Source organism: Leptonychotes weddellii, chromosome 10 (assembly GCF_054177405.1).
Source record: "Leptonychotes weddellii isolate Sample4059 chromosome 10, ASM5417740v2, whole genome shotgun sequence".
Classification (NCBI taxonomy): Eukaryota; Metazoa; Chordata; class Mammalia; order Carnivora; family Phocidae; genus Leptonychotes; species Leptonychotes weddellii.
The window spans coordinates 14,594,432-14,612,739 of NC_138378.1; the positions used below are offsets into that span (position 1 = coordinate 14,594,432).

The 18,308-nt window shown below is 49.3% G+C and overlaps 1 protein-coding gene across 5 annotated transcripts in view; it reads right to left on the reverse strand.

Annotated features, from left to right (window-relative positions):
• Nucleotides 1-18,308, reverse strand: part of TOX2 (TOX high mobility group box family member 2) — a 130,650-nt gene that overhangs the window by 73,110 nt on the left and 39,232 nt on the right. For 4 of the 5 annotated variants that reach the window (XM_081832735.1, XM_081832736.1, XM_081832734.1 and 1 more), the window contains exon 2: nucleotides 6,329-6,394. In XM_081832735.1, the coding sequence (XP_081688861.1) occupies nucleotides 6,329-6,394 (66 nt within the window). Of the gene's footprint in view, nucleotides 1-6,328; nucleotides 6,395-14,390; nucleotides 14,611-18,308 lie in introns of those variants that run through there. The other variant, XM_081832737.1, reaches the window with a different exon arrangement.

Here is an 18,308-nt window from a genome sequence, read left to right on the forward strand (position 1 = left end):
GATTTCTGGGAACTCTTTATATATTTGGGAGGTTAATCTTTTGACTATATTATGAGTTGAAAATAATTTGGCCCAATTATTCATTTGTCTTTTGACTTTACTTACGCTGTTTTAGCCATACAAAAGTTGTTTTTCTTTTTTATTTGTGGTCAAATTTTTAAGTCTTTTCTTCTAAGACTTTGAGTCATAGAAATATCTTTCCCACTCTAAAGCTGTAAAGTATACCTTAAAGTTTTTTTCTGGTGCCTCCATGGTTCCCATGAGTACATATAAATCTTTGATTTATTTAAAAGTTATCCTTTGACAGGGAAGAAGCTGTGGATCCAACATCATTTTCCCCTGGATCCCTTACCTCCATCTAAGACTCCATGTTCTCCTCCTACCTCTCTGGTCACTGCTTCTCAACCTATTTCATGGTCTTCTCCTCTTCCACTTTGCTTCCAGATATTGGAGCTCAACATTTAAGACTCCTTGGTCTTCTTCTCACTCTTCTTTCTTTCTGTCTTTGCAAATTTCCTCCTCACACGGTTTTAATAGCATGGGTTAAGAACTTCTAAGTTGACTTCCCCAATGAGTTCCAGACTTGTACAGCCATCTCCCTACTTGGACATCTCCACTTGGATGAGCATCTCAAATGTAATGTGTCCAAGTCTGACCTCATCAAACCTGCACTTCCCCAGGCCTTCCCCAACTCAGAAAACTCATACCACCATGCTGGAGAATGGGCTATGCTGGAAGCCTGGGATTCATCCTTTACTCCTTCATTTCTCTCTCGCCCTAGATCTATCCATCATCAAGATCTGCCAACTTTATTTCCAAAACACATCTCAGATCCATCCACTTCTTTCCATCTCCTCTGCCTCTACCACAATAGAGGACAATACCATCCTTCACTTACCCTCCTGTGTTGTCTGTCTGTATCTGCTCTTGTCATTGAGAGCTTTTAAAACTGTACTATTTGATCATGTTACCCAATTTCAATCTCTCTCTTTCTCACTAACAAAGCCCAGTGACTTGCTTTGACTAACAGAATGTGGTGGAAGTAGTCATATGCCAGTTCTCTCCCTCCCTCGCTCCCTCCCTCTCGCTCTATCACACACACACATACACACACATACACACACACATACAAATCCTTTCAATAATCCTTAGGACAAGGTCAGAAATCTTCAGCAGAAGTCGTATTTACAGCTATGAGAGTGGAACATTCTACCTACAGCCAGGAAGGGTAAACTGAGGAGGTGACATCTGCAGTGCCCCTGAAGGGACAAATAGGCATTTGTTGGGTGAAAATAGGGGATTCGTACCAGAAGAAACAGTGCATACAAAGGCACAGAACTATAAATGAGCACAAGAGGTGACCAGAGAGTCATCTGTGTAACCAAAGCATTATTTATGATAAGAAAAACATGGAAATAAGTCCTCCCAGCTAGTTTTATGGCGTGCTGGCGGTTTATACAGTATCTTAGTTTACATTTTCGTGAGGTAGAGCCTGAGATGGGGATTCCTATGACACTGACATTCCCCTTGAGAAGTGACTCAGAAGGGAAGGGAGGGCAACAGGACAGGGCAGGGGAAGGAGCTGAGCAAGGATGCCGCGTCAGCTGGAGCTCCGTGGAGATTTGCAGAACTGCTCCCCGCTTGAGACAAGACGCCCACCTGGCCTTCTGGACCATCCCCCACACCCCTCCCCATTCATGGTTCTCATTTGGCAGAGGCGGGTTCTCCAGAGAAGGGGCAGCTGTGAGTTGTTAGCAGCCAGCACTCACAACAGCTGGAGGACAGGTGCCCTGGCCTGGTGACGGGAATCCACACCACTCACCTATGGTACTCGTCATACTCTGGGCGGCAGACGTTACTCCTCCCATTTGACAGAAAGCTGACACAACTTGCACGGGGTTAGAGTGTGCGTCTGGGTGGGATGTGCAAGAGCTGGATTTGAATCCAAGTCTGCTGAGCCCACGGCCTCGTTCCTTTCCTCTTCAGCCTCATCCCAGCAAGAAGGAGACTCTTCCCCGGGTCACATAACCAGGAAATATTATCCTTGTAACTCCTGGCCAGGGCCTGTTCTCAAGAGGGGGAAGAGCTTATCTCTACAAGGCCCTCCCCTCCCAGAAGTTGCTGATGGGCCAGAAGTGATGTCTGAGAACTGCATCTCGGTTTCGGACCACCCACACAAGTCTGGTGCAAAAGAAACACAAGGTCCAGGGGAGGGGGAAAGGGGATTCTGTGTGAAAGCTGAGGCAGCCAGGCAGGAATCTTGTGGAAACTTGTGAAAACCAAACAATAAAGCATGCATTTGCAAAAGAAACTGCAAGCCCATAAGAGCTGGTTTGAAAGTTTTTAACAGGGGGCACAGTTGGCTGGTATATATCCCATAGGAACCTGTGTCTCCACTGAAGTTTCTAGATAAAGAAGATGGTGTTTCGGGAGAAGATTACATTAAAGAGCAGGTTTTTAATACGATGAAATGGTATGTTCTGGAAGCAAACATCTTCCAGAAATGGCTTCCCGCTTACATCGAGAGCTTTGCACATAATAGGTGCCCATTTGTTCAATAGGTGAATCTCATATTTAACTGCATTTATAAAATGCATTTTATGCCATTTAGAGTGTTTGTACTCTGCGGGCATCTGGGTGGCTCAATTAAGTGTCTGACTCTTGATTTCAGCTCAGGTCTTGATCTCAGGGTCATAAGTTCAAGCCCCATATTGGGCTCCACGCTAGGCAAGGAGCCTACTTAAAAAAAAAAAAAACAACATATAGAGTGTTTGTACTCTGAATCCTCTGTTGGCAAGGAGACCATCATTTTGCCCAGATGTTTATGTCAGCCCCCCAGGAACTGGGACAATACAATCCCTGTGGTTGGTGGGGCAGCACATCATGACAGGGCATTAATGTGCATGTGTGTGTAGGGTGGGGCAGGGAAGGGGCTTCAGGCAAGCACTTCAGGGAAAAGACTGGAAGAAAACATTAAGAAGTAGGGATCCTGGAGCCCCACCAAGCCACTAGGGGCTGCAGGTCCTGGACGAGTCTGTTATTCTTCAACAAAAATCAGCATGAACAACATCCCACGTTCCCGTGGGTTTGTTAAAAGACCGCAATACTTTGCAGCTCCTCCCAACAACAGGGTCTACTTCCCCATTCCTTGAATCCAGACTGGCTCTCTGACTTGCTTTGAGTGACAGAATGTCCTGGAAGTACTCATGTGCCAGTTCTAAGCCTACCTCAACAGGTCTTGCAGCTTCTGCTGTTGCTGTTCTGGGAACCCTCTTCCCACCACGTGAACAACCTCAGGCTAGCCTGTTGGGGGACAAGAGACTGGAGAGAAGCAAGTCCCCATACCAACCAGGCCACAGCTGACCTGGCAGCTTACAGTGGCCACTTACAGGGGTCCTAGCTATGGCCAGAAGAGCCACCCAAATGAACCCAACCAAACCACCAACCCATGGAATTTTGAATCATGTAAATATTTGTTGTTTTAAGACACTAAGTTTTGACTTGCTTGGGTTTTTTATTTAAGATTTTATTATTTATTTATTTATTTATTTATTTTAGAGAGAGAGAGCATGGGGCAGAGGGAGAGGGAGAGAGAGAATCTCAAGCAGACTCCGTGCTGGGTGCAAAGCCCGATGCAGGGCTCGACTCATGACCCTGAGATCATGACCCAAGCCCAAATCAAGAGTCCAATGCCCAACCGACTGATCCACCTAGGAGCCCCCTGACATGCTTCTTATGCAACAAAAGTCAACTGGTACCCTGTAAGAAGACTAGATTGTAATTGCTAAATCTGTTCCCATCCAGGTTGGCTCACGCCACAGAGTGTCTGTCTGGTCAATCACAGGGAATCCTGATGTTTTCTTTATAAAGTGCTAAATTAGGGAGACTCTCTGAGTGACAGCACAAGAGACTTGAAGGGACCCTTGGGGAATCCAACTGCCTCATTTCCCTGCCAGGGAAATTGAAGTCCAGAGAAGAGAAGGGGCCACATGACCCATTAGGCAAGTCTTTCCTGAGCACCTTGCATGTGCCAGGCTCTGTAACACGCTGGGAGACACAACAGTGAAGGAGGGACCAGATCCTGCTCTAGTGTGGAAATCAGATGCTAACCAAGTCTTCACACAGATAAGCAGGTGACCCCAAACAGTGACAAATGCCATGAATTAAAAGGACACGGTGGCACGAGAGAGAATCAAAGGGAGGGGACCTAATTTGGATTTCAGGGTCACCAACAGCTCTCTGACAAAGGAACACTTGGCTGAAGCAAGTCGGGGGCAGGCTTGAGGTGGGAACGGAGCAAAGTAATGTGTGGAGCTCTGAGCCCCAGCTGTCCCCCTGCCTGGATGAGCCACTCAACATCCTCCAGTTCAGCTTCCTCATCTATAAAATGGGATTAGTGGCAACCTACTACTTCTCAAGACTGGTGAAGATCAGCTGAAATAACCAGTGAGGAAAAGGCTTTGCAACTGTGGGGATGTGCTGGGCAGGCAGGTGAGGGCTCTGCAGCCAACAGCCTGTGGGGACGCTTATTGGCCCTGCTTCTCCTCTGCAAAGGACTGTGGGCAGACACGGAGCCCCACAAGCCCCACCCTCCCTTCTCCCCAGAGTATGGTGCCCACGCTCTCCATCAGGGTTTGAGCCACGCCAACTCCACCTGCCACGGTTCTGAGAGCGAGGCTCAGCACGTTAACAAAATGCACTTGAAACACTGAAAGAGCTCAGATGAGATGCTCAGGAGGAAGCTCTGGTCTTGTGAGACACCACATGTCCAAGCTGATTAAGGACAGTTCAACGACTTCAGTGGTCTCTTCCAAGATGAGCATTTCCAGGACCTGGAGTCCTGCCCACCAGAGTGTCTTTCAGGCTGGCACGAGTCAGTGCCATAGAAAGGTAGCTTTGCAGCAGCATCGTGATGCTCACATGGTCACAGGCCAGCGAAGGGGAGTGGGCGGCGTGGCGGCCCCAGTGCGAGCACCCCTGCAGTGGCAGGGGAGGGGGATGCAGTGCCCAGCAGCGGAGCCTGTGCACCACACTGAGGGTCCAGGAGCTGCCCTCACTGGCAGTGCGCCCTAAGGGGGCCACAGCCCACGCCTTACTCATCTATGTCCGCCACTGGATTTGTCACATAGGAGGGCACGTGAGTGTTTGTGCATTAATAGGGTTCTAACTCCCGAGCTGGAAAACGTGGGCCCAGCAACCCAATCTGGACTGCCACAACCTTCATGACTGCACGGGCAGAGGATGGCGGTCAGCTCCGGGGACGGGCTTGTCTTCCAGCTCCCCAAGTTCCTCAGCACCCTGAGCCACTGCCACTCTGCAGGCGCCCCTGCCTTAAGGAACCGTCCTCCAGGGCGCCTGGGTGGCTCAGTTGGTTAAGCGACTGCCTTCGGCTCAGGTCATGATCCTGGAGTCCCGGGATCGAGTCCCGCATCGGGCTCCCTGCTCGGCAGGGAGTCTGCTTCTCCCTCTGACCCTCCTCCCTCTCATGCTCTCTGTCTCTCATTCTCTCTCTCTCAAATAAATAAATAAAAAAAAATCTTTAAAAAAAAAAAAAGGAACCGTCCTCCAGGTTACCACAGTCTGCAGTGAGGACCCTCCCCAGCGTCCCAACCTGCAGTGAGGACCCTCCCCAGCGTCCCAGCCTGCAGTGAGGACCCTCCCCAGCATTCCAATCTGCAGTGAGGATGCTCCCGGCTGAAAGAAAACTTAACTTTTGGAGACCAGGCTCTCAGTGGAAATTCAGATTCTAGCTGGCATCTGGGACTCCCAGAGGGCTAGGGACCGGGATAGCCTTGCCCAGGGATGATCCAGTCTCCTTCCCAGGGAGGACCGCACAGGAAGCCTCTGCTCTCCTCCCTGTATGCCACATCCACAATCCTCCGCAGGGGTACTAGACAAGTCTAGGTGGGCAGGAGAACTCTGCACACCTTTGCATGGGCATATGTGTCTCTGTGCCAGTGTAGATCCCATGGGTGCTATGTGGTGGCAAGAGGCAGAGAGTACCAGGGAGCTTGTGACATCTTTACTCACTGCTGCTGAAGAGTTCTCCTCTGTGCATGGGAAATGTGGGCAACACATTTGCAGTTTTACCAAGTTTTCAATGGTGCCCATTTTCAGCCAACTGTAGCCAGGTAGGTGCTTTACAGAAAACACTGTGGTCCCAGTTGGACTGTCACTTTCAAGGGAATATTTGATATTCTTGATCCTTGTGAGAGAGGATAGTAGTGGGCCCTGCCCCACTGCTCTGCCCCATCCCAGCCCCACCTTGAAGCAGCTCAGCTCCAGCCAGCTCCAGGCTGAACCCCCACAGGCAGGATGGAGCACCCACCTGGCTGGTCGATAGCAGCTCTGGGTTCCCGTCACTCATCCCCACGTAGGCACTGTCACCATCAAACTAGAACAGAGAAAGAGAGAGAAGCGGGTCTGAGTAAGGTGTTTTCAAGAAGGCCCCAGGAGATGCCCGAGAAGGTCAGGAGACTGAACGCACTGAGGGGAAAGGTCTGTGGGGCCCGGAGAAGCAAAGCTCGAGCCCAAGATGCCCAAATCTCATTTCAGCAGGATTCCCTCTAGGGTGAAAAGAGCAACCCCTGTCCTGTGGCCCCCGCGGGCTTGGATTAGCACCTCAATCACAGGGCAAAGAGAGGAAAACCTTCCTGCCCTTTATGCCTTGTCCATAGATGTGGCAGATGGTCCTTGTCAGATACTGGGCTCCCCAACCCTGGAAGTATGCAAAGATCTCTCTTGGCCAAAAGGCCATCAGACTATCAGCAAGAGCTAGAATTCCACATGATGGAGGGAGGCTGAGATCTTCAGAGCCCTGGGATCAGGACACCTGCCCCAGACATGCCCTCCAGGTCTTACCATCCTAAGAAGCTTGGCCCCCTCACATTTGCCCCTTGGGCCACCTCTGGCCACAGGCAGGGAGGGCTGTGGTAGAAACCATGCACAGACACTACAATCCTGTGTTCTGATAAGCTGCCATGTCTGGACGCAGGAAGATCTCCCTGCAGTAGGAAGCAGGTGTTATGGGAGAAGTGTGGACTTTGGGGTCACTGGCTTTTTTCCATGATGTGTATTCTTGAGCTGGTGTCTGAATTTCTGAGGTTCCTCATCAGTTGAATGAGGATAATGACAGTGGTCCCATCTCCATGGGGTATTGTACCAAAACACATAGAGCACTCAGCTCATTTCCAGTAAGTTCTCTTCCCTTGAGACAGGTGTTTTGGATCAGGTTCCCTAAATGCAGAGCGTGAGACCAGGATTTTCAAATGCATGTGATTTTTGAACAGTGCTCTTTAGGAAGATCTGTAAGGGAGGAAGGGAAGCAGGACAGGGCAGTGGAAGTAGCTAAGCAAAGATGTGATCTCAGCTGGAGACCCGCTGCAGCCTGGTCCCATGGGGAGCCATGCGGCATGAATTGCCCCATGGAGTTCAGTCAGTCACTGGCTGTGGGCTGCCCTTAGGGGACAAGGGGAGGCATAACCTTCTGAGCAGGGTGGCCCCCATCTGGCCAGGGACAGTTCCCCAGAGAATTGTGCCAGCTGTGAGCCATCTGCAGCCAGTGGTCAGGAGCTGGCTGTAGAGGCTAGTAAAGGGATCTGGGTGGGGCCCCAATGGCAGCCGGCCATTTCATTTTAATTGAAAATTTAATTTTTTTATTGGGTTATCTTCACATGATTCAAAATTTCCAAAGCACAAAAAGCAACAGAGTGAAAATTCTCCTTCCCACCCCACCTCCCCGCCATCCATTGCTTCTCTCCAAGAGGCAGCCACTGAGTCTACGGGCTTCCTTTATATCCTTTCAGAGATGGTCCACATATATACATTTTATAGTCGTCTCTTTCACATAAATGACAACATACTATACACCCTGTTTTGCACCTCATTTTTCTCCTAGCAACACATCTCGGGAAGTATTTTATATCAGAACATAATTCTGTCTTCCGGTACCTGGTATTCCATGGTGTGGATGTAACAGATATATTTAACTAGTTGAGCTCATGGGCAATTGAGTTGTTTCTAGTCTTTCCCTATTCCAGCACTGCTCTCATGAATATTTTTGTACATCCATCATTCCGCCTGGGTGTGAGTTTATCTGTAGGATTAGTTTGTATAATCGCTGGGTCCAGACATGCGTGCATTTGTAATTTTGATAGGCATCACCAAACACCCTCGTGGAGGTTGTAAAAATCCACTCTCCCATGATCATGCCTGTCTGTTCATGCAGAACCTCTTCACGCAGAGAGGCTCAGATGCCAGCCTGCTCCCTCTGCGGGTCCACCCCCACCACCCTTCCCGATTCCCTTGCCTTGCTCTGCCTTGTTCTTTGTTCTATAGGCCCTTTTACCTCCTAGCATTCTAAATCATTTGCTTATTTTACCACGTTCACTGCTTAGAGTGGATTTCCCCTGTCAAAATGGAGGCTCCTGGAGGTCAGGGATCTCAGTCTCTCTGCCTCCCAAACACCTAGAATAGTGCCTGGTAGAAAGCAGATAATCAATAATTGCTTGTTGGCTGAATGAATGAGTGAATGAATGAAGCAAGCATGACACCATTCACATTGTCTTTTACTAGGCCAGTCTTCCCATCAAGGCAGTAGGATTGATGGCTATACCCAAATACCTTGCCAGCACAGGGATGGGCAGAGGCCTTCAGTGACTGCTATATTAACAAAAGAAAAGGTGGCACCATGCCTAGAGTCTGGGCACTGGCCCCCAATGCAGGGGTCCATCCACCACACTGTGCCTGGAGCTCATCATGCTTCAAGGCCCTGCTCAGAAACCACCTCCTCCAAGAGGCTGCCATGCTCTCACCTTCTCTGGCTGCCCCTCTTACAACACAGATTGTCTTCACATCTGTCTTCTGCCCCAGAGTGGGAGCAACATGGAGGCTAGAACTGTGTCCTGGTCATTTCCAAACCCCACAGCACCTGGAACAGTCTGGCCTCAGAAATGAGACTGGGAATGGGACAGGGTGGGGAGCTTTCAACAAAAACTCCTGGGTATCATTTGATGTGTCACCGTGGCCATTTATTACTTAGATAAAAGTAAAACCTTTTTAAAAGCCACACATAATTTATATGTTTTATAAGAAAGAATGACTAGGAATGGAGGGGGACTTAGTTTAGCCAGGTCTCTGAAACATTTTATAAGGCAATAGTAATCAAACAGTATGGTATAGGTTAAAAATATAGGAACATGTATCAAAGAAGCAGATGGAAAGATGTCCCCCAAGCCCCTTGTTACAGCCCGTTGATCAACTGCTGAGTAGAACAGAACCACCGCAGAAGCAAGGACACCTGTCTGCTCTCTCCGATGCACACAGCAGGCACTCAACAAATTCTGGGGAATGAATGAATATACCTGGCACTGAGCAAAATGCTTGCCATAAAAGATCTCATTTCAGCCTCAAAGCAACCCAGCAAAGCAGGTATTATTTTCCCTGTTTAAAGCCAAGGAAACAGATGGAAAGGATTAGCAGCTGCCCAAAATTGCACACCTAGAGGCAGGCTGGGCTTCAGAGTGGGCTGCCTGCTTCTTTGGTTTGGTCTCTCCCACTAGGCCAGAAGCCCCTTAAGAGTGGGGATCAAGGCTTTGGTGCACCCCACTCTAGAACCAACCATTAGCCTGGGGCTGGCACATAACAGGTGTTTGGTAAATATGTGTTAGCCGTTCAGGGAGGGAGGCATTATCTGTGGTGGGCAGTGGGGGGATGGCTCTGGGGATATGAGAAAAGAAAACCCTGGATTTTGATGTGTGTATGCTGGAGGACACAAGGGGGTCTGCCAGTGGGACCACATGAGGTCACCAGAGCCTGCCTCTAGTGGGCTCATTCATTCACTCATTTATTCAACCAAGAAAAGCTGCCACGTAATGGAGTAAAGCTTGCTTCTTGCTTTCGAGGAGGACCTGAGAAGTTGGCAGAGGTTCCCAAGGCCAGGCCTGAGTCAGCCTCTGATTGGTTACTCCCAGGTGTCTTGCACGGTGTCCTGAGAGCACACTGGGTTTGGGACCTGGCTACTGAGCAGCCATGAACCCAAGGTGGTGGGGGGGGGGGGAGGAGGGGGTCTGTTCTCTGTTCCACCATATCAGAGCCCTTGCAGGGGGAAGGAGGGAGAGAGGGTGACCCTAAGGGTCCCAGGCTTCCCCTGGCTTGGCCCCCAGGGTCCTAAGGCCTGGAGCTTACTTCCTTAGCCCTTTTGGGGAGGTTGCTTTCTGGGGGAAAGAACTTGTAAGCCAAGGTGAGAAGTCACAAATCAAAGCAGGGCCCCCTCCTCCTCCATGTGCACAACCAAGATCACAAATGCCCACATCTGTACCCACCACACAGCGAATGCTGAGTGTGTATGTGGACACAAATGTATATGACAAATGCAGTGTGCCCAAGCACGCTGACTACATACACACCACAAACCAGTGGCAGACTATGACAGCACTTAGTCGCACACACACCACACCCATGGGTAACCCAAGCCAACACAAAGGCGCCCACAGCACAAGCCTGAGTGTGCACATGTCACAGACCCTTTATGGGACTGGTACACAATGCCCACAGCATACGCACAGGGAAAGGAAGGGATGACCACTCCCCTGCAGCTATATAAACAGAACTCACCTAAATGAGCCCACAAACATGTATGGCAGGAGCACATCCAGACCTACACAAGAGCTTAAATTCCATGCATATCTCACAATTTATCAGTCCCTCGGCCAAAAATATTTTTTCACACCACACAACCTTCCGTATGCTTTAAAATTGGGGGGGGGGGCGCGTAAAATGCAGGGGAAACAAGGGCCTAAGAATTTCTGTGAAATGCCAGGAGAACATCCTCTTACCACTGACTGGAATAGATTAATTTTCCCCATTTCATATTCTAATTATAATTCCTTTTCCCATCGTCATCTTCAGTCCTCATTACAGCTGGAAGATTGTTCTGCAAAAGCCAGACCTTCATCTTCTCTTCCCAAGAGTTTTGTCATGGAAATGAGTTTTGGAATCTGAAAGAACCCACATTTTTGCAAATATCAAATGTGTGGGGATAACCCTTTCATGACGGCCATCGGGGACCCTGCTCACAGAGGCTTCTGAAGGGTTTGTCTCTCCCCCAAGCCACGTGGTCCCCTTGGCAAAAGGGGCTCCCGGACCCCTATTCCAACAGCCCTCCCAACCTAGATCCCATTTTTACCTTTAAGGAAACTTAGCAAATAGGCAGCCAAGGTGGCAGGTGAGAGCCCTGATCTTAGAATCAGACGATGCCAGCTCCATGGGCACCACTGTGAGCAAGTGCCTTAGCTGCTCTATGCTTTGGTTTCCTCATTCCTACAACCCTCAGAATCACTGATTCATAATAGGTGTAAATTAAATATCTGTGGGATGGACAAATGAGATAACTGGATGGATGAATGAATGGGAGGAGGGAGGGAGTGAAGGATGAGATAGATGGGTGGATGAATGGATAGATGGATGGGTGATAGATGTATAGATCAGTGCAGTCTAATGGAAATATAATGCAAGTCACAAATGCAAGCTACATATGTCATCTTAAATTTTCTAGTGGCCGCAGTTAAAAAAGCAAATATACACAGGTGAAATTAATTTTAATGACATTTTATGTAACCCATTATTTTTAGCACATTATGATTGCAACATGTAATCAAGAGAAAAACTGTGAATGAGATGGTTTAAAGTCTTTTTTCTTTTTGGTACTGTCTTTGAAATCTGGTGTGTATTTTACATTATAGCACATCTCAGTTTAGACTTAGCCATACTTCAAGTGTTCAAAAGTCACATGTGGCTGGTGGTTGACATAGTGAATAGAGAAGGAAATAGTTGCAATGGGTAAAATGAGTGGATGGATGGTAGGTAGGTGTATGGGTGGGATGGATGGATGGATGGATGGATGGATGGGTGAATGGATGTATGGATGATAAATCGGTGGGTGCAGAAGATAAGTGGTTTGGAGGAATGAATGGGATAGATGGGCCAGTAGGTAGATCAACAGATGACTCAGTGATTGGATAGCAGATTTAGAAGGTGGGATGGGGGGGATGCCTGGGTGGCTCAGTCGGTTAAGCGTCTAACACTTGGTTTCGGTTCACGTCATGATCTCAGGGTCATGAGATCAAGCTCCGCATCAGGCTCCACAGTCAATGAGAAGACTGCTTGAGATTCTCTCTCTCCTTCTCCCTCTGCCCCTCCTCCCACTTGCGCTTGCATGTGCACATGTTCTCTTTCTCAAATAAATAAATAAATCTTAAAAAAAAAAAAGAAGAAGGTGGGATGGATGGATGGATGGATGGGATGGTTGGGTGAGAATGAAGAGAGAGATGAATGAGAAGATGACTGGAATGGTGGGTGAGATAGACAGATGGATGAGATGCCTGGGTTGATGCAGTGGGTTGCGTAGGTGAGTGGGATGGACAGGTGGGTGGATAACTATATCTGATATTTCCTTCTCGCTCTATTCACACTTCCCCTGGACAATGTCATGGCTTCTTAGGGTTACAACATATCACTGACTCTCAAATGTTCATCTTCAACTAAGTTACATCCAGATTCCAATGTACAGTTTCTCCCTGGACATCTGGTCCATGCATATCTCAAATTTCACACACCCCACACTGAACTCATGACATGTGTGGACCTGCTCTTCCTCCAGGGGTCTGCCATCATGACAGCAGATGTCACCTACCCAGGACCCAGGCAGTACCTCCAGGATGACTCAGCCCCATCACTCCTACATCCCCCAAACACCCACAGAGGCTTTGTGCTCAGCTCCCACTCCCCCCAATCCATCCTCTACCCTGAATGTCACTAGTGATTACTTCAGTGCTCAGATTAAAACCCTGCTGTGACACCACATCATTAGCCTTGGCATCTGGGACCCTCCATGACAACTCGCCCTGAGCCTCAGCTCCCACGGCATCCATCAAGGTTGTAGAAACCTCCAGCGCCCCTGCCTTTACACACATTGTCCCATGATCAGCCTGGAGCATCCGCCTCCTCCTCTTCTCTACCCACTGAAATCCAACTCTCCCTAGGTCTTTTGTTTATGGCTATGTGATGCACCCTTGGCAGTCTTGCTTGCTTCTACAGACCTGCGTTCTTGGGCCCAAGCTTAAAGCTTCCATCCCAAATTGGCTCTGGATTCAATTCAACTTCTACATGTAGCGTGATGTCCTGGGCTACAGCATAGATTCATGAATTAGAGTACCACCAGTAATAGTTGTGAGTGACCTTGGATTTAACCTATTATTGTTATGATGTGCTAAACTCTTATCCCCACATCAGCCTTGGCAACCCTCTCCATCAGGACCATGTTTCTTATGTCACTGAGGTTGTCAGCTATCCCTTCAAATCTCTCCCCTCCCCCACACTGTTGACAGTACACCCATCCTGCCCTCCTTCCCTTTTGTCTGAAAAGGTGAAATTATCTCAGTTCTGTCCAAGGTCAACCCATTTATCTTGACCCCACCCCTCTCACATCTTCCCTTCATTCACTCTTACTCTCCATCTGGGGTCTAGGATCTAATTTAAATATGCAGAAGCAAAATGAAATCAGTCCATGCCCTTGGATAGCATGTACTAAAGACCTACAACGTGCCAAGTAATGCACTCACAACCACTGGGAATTTAAAATAAATAAAATTTGTCACAAGGCACAGAAACATAAAAGCAAAGGGATTCTGAGGTTACAGAGAGGGCAACTGTTGTTTACTGAACAGTATCTCCAGTGTGTACTATGTGCCCAACATTGTACTGACACAAGGCATAATGATTATGACACAGTCCCTGCCCTCAAGGAGCCCGCAGTTCTATGGAGAAGCTTCAGAGAATAAAATGTTCCTATTCTCCACATCTGAGAAAGACAGGCAGTTCTCTGGCCATAGTCCCAAGATGGAAACAAGTAACTACAAAACTTGTTCGAAGCCCATCCCAATTGGTCAGTGACAGCTCCACATTCACTCAAGCCTCTGAAAATCAAGTGATCCATAACAGTCTAGCTCCAATAGCCATATGTCCACCTCTGGGGTTCAGCCAGTCCCAGAACCTCCCGCTTCTGAAAGTCTCTCTACCCTAGGACTCCGTGCTCCCCCCAAACCCTACAAAGCTCAGCTCATGCTTGATTTGGAGAGACCAGCTTTGCAAAGTATAGCAATGACTTTAGCATTTCAGATATCAAATAATGGCTTCTTCTTTGACAAATGTGACAATGGCAGGATAAGGTTATTGCAGGGGAGTGGACACAAGGAGGAGGGCCTCTCAAGAGAGGCATCCTAAAAAGGTAACTTGGAAGCCCCATAATGGGGGGCACACAGGAGGCTGGCCAGGCAAAGGGCAGGGAACATGGCATTCAAGGCTGCTGTGAGCTCAGGCCAGGGAGCACCTACCGTATACAGACCTCATCCCAGAGCTGTGCCTGGTCATCTCACTGGAACCTTCCCAGAAATGCCAAGGCTGCAGGACCAGCCCCACTGTAGAGATGAGCAAGGCAAGGCTCAGGGTGCTGGAGAGCTTGCCCGAATCCACCCAGCCAGTTCTGAACTTGGCCTTGACTCCTGGTACCAAAGCAACAGTTGTTCTGTAGAATCTGCTTCCCCTTGCTCCCCCATCCCCCACCCCCGGCCCCGGCACAGAGACACAGATCAAAGACCAAGGATGCACAGCCCCCAGCGCAGCCAGTGGCTGACACTGAGAGATGCACCTCACAGAGATCTAAAGAGGAAACAATCAAAGCAGCATACACCGCGCCTGCCTATCCCCACGCTGGGCTGTGAGAACACTCCTGCACAGATAAAACGCGGCTCAAAGGCTAGAGGCAGTGAATGTGGCAACTGCGCCCTGGGCCCTGCCGAGAGTGCGGTTTTATGTGGTGGTGTCACAGAGAGCTGTACATCAGGAGCAGGGAGAGATGGGGGAGGGGCAGAGAGGCGCTGCGCAGATGGGAGGGGGCCAGGGACCGAGCCTCAGGCGCAAGCGCACTTAGAGAAGGATGATAGTTAAACCACTGGCTCTGAGGCCAGGCTCCCTAGGTCCACATCTCAGCCTTGCTTCTCAGGCTGTGTGACGCTTTACCTAAGTTACTATTTCTCAGTTTCCTCATCTGGAAAATGGGTATGACTATCATTTAGACTGAATAAGTTAATATACAGAAGGTAACTTAGAACATCACCTGGTACACAGCAAGCACTCAATAATTGTTAGCTATTACTTATATTATTATTGAATCCTTACAACAACCCCAAGAGGTTGCTAGGTCACTATAACTACCCCTCTTCCATAGGTGAAGAAACTGAGTGGGTCTTCATGCAAACCTCTGAGGTCTTACACATGGGAAAGACCCCTGATGCCTCTACCTGCCATATATAATTTGAAATAAAATTTGTAAATTAAAATCTTCGTAAAAGTCCAAGTGAGAGCAGATTTTTCCCATGATGATGACCTTCATGCTTTGTTCCTAACTATCAAATAATGATTTCTCTCAAAAAAAAAAGCTCTTCGCTTTATTGGTGCACCTGCTTTACCATGCATAATGCACATTCTTATTCTGCCCACTGAAAAACCTAATGCTATGACTGGCTCAGAGAGGTTAGGGGATCTGCCCAAGGCCACACAGCCAGGATGTGGCAGAGCTGAGTCTGCAGTCCAGGCTGCTGGTCCCCTAAAGGCCTATACTGTCTTCCTACCCACCCCCACCATTTCCAAGTTTTGTAAACCCAAGCAGGTGACCTCACAACTCTGCTCCTGGGGCCTCACCGACCAGTAAGGGGGAGCAATGCCTGCCAGTGGGGCTGGGAGCAGGCCTTGTGAGCAGACCCAGTGTTATGGCTACAGTAGGACCCTCCGCCCCACTGCTGACAAGAGTTGGTGTGGATGGTGCTGTCTGTTTTAGTCATAAAATACATTGAAAGGGGGTGTAAAAAGACAGAGATCGCTACAGCTCCCGCGGTGGAGTGCTACCCAGGCACCTGCCTCCTCTGAGAGATAGGCATCAGTATCCCCATTTTACAGATGGGGAGGCAGAACCTTCTCAACTGGCTCCAACCATTCTCCTTCTAGACCCGTGCTGTCCGGTAGGGTGGCCATCGGCCACATTGGCCCCTGAGCACCTGCAACACAGCTAGTCCCAATTAAGATGTATGTAAGTGTAAAATACACATCAGGTCTCAAAGACTCAGAACAACAAAAGAATGTAAAATGCCTTATCAATAGATTTATATTGATTACATGCCAAAGTGATAACATTTTGGATATATGAAGTTAACTAAAATATATTATTAAAATTAATTTCACCGGTTTCTTTTTTTTAATGTGGCTGCTAGAGAACTTAAAATTACATATGTGGCTTGCATTCTATTTCTACTGGACAGCACTGGTTGAGATGCGGTCCCAGGGGAATAGAAGAATTCTCTGTGAGAGATATGGGGAAACCGAGGCCCACAGAGCGGGTAGTGACTTGTTTGAGGCAAGAGGTTGGTACAGAGGCACAGCACTCATTGGACAAACGTTACTTGAGTTCTAGGTATTGGGATGCAGCGGAGAACAAAATGTGGAGCCACTTCCCAGCCCAGGGGGGACACGGGGATGATGCAGGACTCCTTGTTGACCAGGCCCCCACACAGCCGGACCCGGCACCAACCCTCCTCTCCCCCCAGTGAGCTCTGATCACACATCTCAGGCGAGCTCCCACTCCAACCCAGAGCAGAACCACCTCAAAGACCCCTGGTGAGTCCCACCCAGGCCATTAGCCGGCTGCAGCTGCCAAGAGAGGCTGATGAGCAGGGCAGCCCAGTGGGCAGAGCATGGCTGCCCGGCATGCCGGTGGCAGGTTATGTACCATCCACACCACCGCAGATTTATGGCAAAAATTATCCTCTCTCTCAGCTCCATTTAAAGCCATTTGGAGCTCGCTCCCATCCCGGATTATAAATCTAATTGCACATTCCAAACAGACAAGCGCTCATTAAGCTTTAATTATGCACATGTTGTTTTCAACAAACATTTTCATTTGGCCGCTGTGAGGGGGAATGTTTCCAAGGGGGCTGCAGACGCTGCCTGCGGCTGGAGGGAGCAGGCTGGGAAGTGGGTCAGGGTGTGGTCCGATGAGGCTGTCCAGGAGCAGGGCAGGGACCCCAGCAGATCTGGCGCAGACTTTGATGGCCTTCCTCTGGGCTTCTACGGCAGGCGACGCCAGCATGTGTGTTCTCAGCTGGTCCCAACTGCAGCCCTACTGTACCCACAGTCTCATCTCAGCTGGCGCCAATGGGCCTCTCCGGGGTGGGAAGAGGGAGGATAGGGCCCTACATTCCCAGCTCCGAGCCATAAGCCTTACCCCTCCAGGAGCCGGTGTCTTCAAAGCCTCTGGCTTCTCCCTGCACCTAACCCCAACACTGCAGTGGAACCGTCTTTCTCCAGCATAATCTTCCCTTCCCTCATCTGTTCACTCATTGATTCCACAACTATTTCCTGAGCAGAGACCTGATCTGGCAGAGAGGGGCCAGAATGGGTCAGGAAAGACAAGGCACCTGTCTGGTTCTGCCCAGGACCCTCTCCTTCAAGCCCCATCCTTGCCACCAGGGAAGTCTTGGAAAGCACTTGAGAACCTGCCCCCAGCCAACCCAACTCTCTTGGTGGCCTCCTGTCCCTCACTTAGGCTCCTCTCCTGCTCTGCCTTTCCAAAAGGTCTCACACACACACATCCAGGCCTGGGCAGCTCTGCACCACCCCCCCGCGCACCCACTTTCTCTTCCCTTTCTTTGCAGTTAACTCCCACTCCCTCCATGCTGCCCCCTCCAGGAAGCCCCTGCCGAGACTGGCTGTCCCTCCGCTTGGGGGCACCATGAAAGCATTTATTGGGCCATAACATCATATCCGCCTGCCACATGTCTGACTCCTAAGACCAGCCTGTCCCGCTATTTCCCCAAAGCACTATCTCCTCTGGGAGGGAAAAGGAGAGGCACCTGTTCACTGTGTGGCCTTCAACAATACCTTCCTCACTCTGGGCCTCATTTTCCTCTTTTGTGCATGAAGAGGTTGCATGGGTGAGGCTCTCCGGGTCCTTTAGCGGTTTGGTCAGTTGTTTGTTTGTTTGTTTAAGATTATTTATTTATTGGGCGCCTGGGTGGCTCAGTTGGTTAAGCGACTGCCTTCGGCTCAGGTCATGATCCCAGGGTCCTGGGATCGAGTCCCGCATCGGGCTCCCTGCTCTGCGGGGAGCCTGCTTCTCCCTCTCCCACTCCCCCTGCTTGTGTTCCCTCTCTCGCTGTGTCTCTCTCTGTCAAATAAATAAATAAAATCTTTAAAAAAAA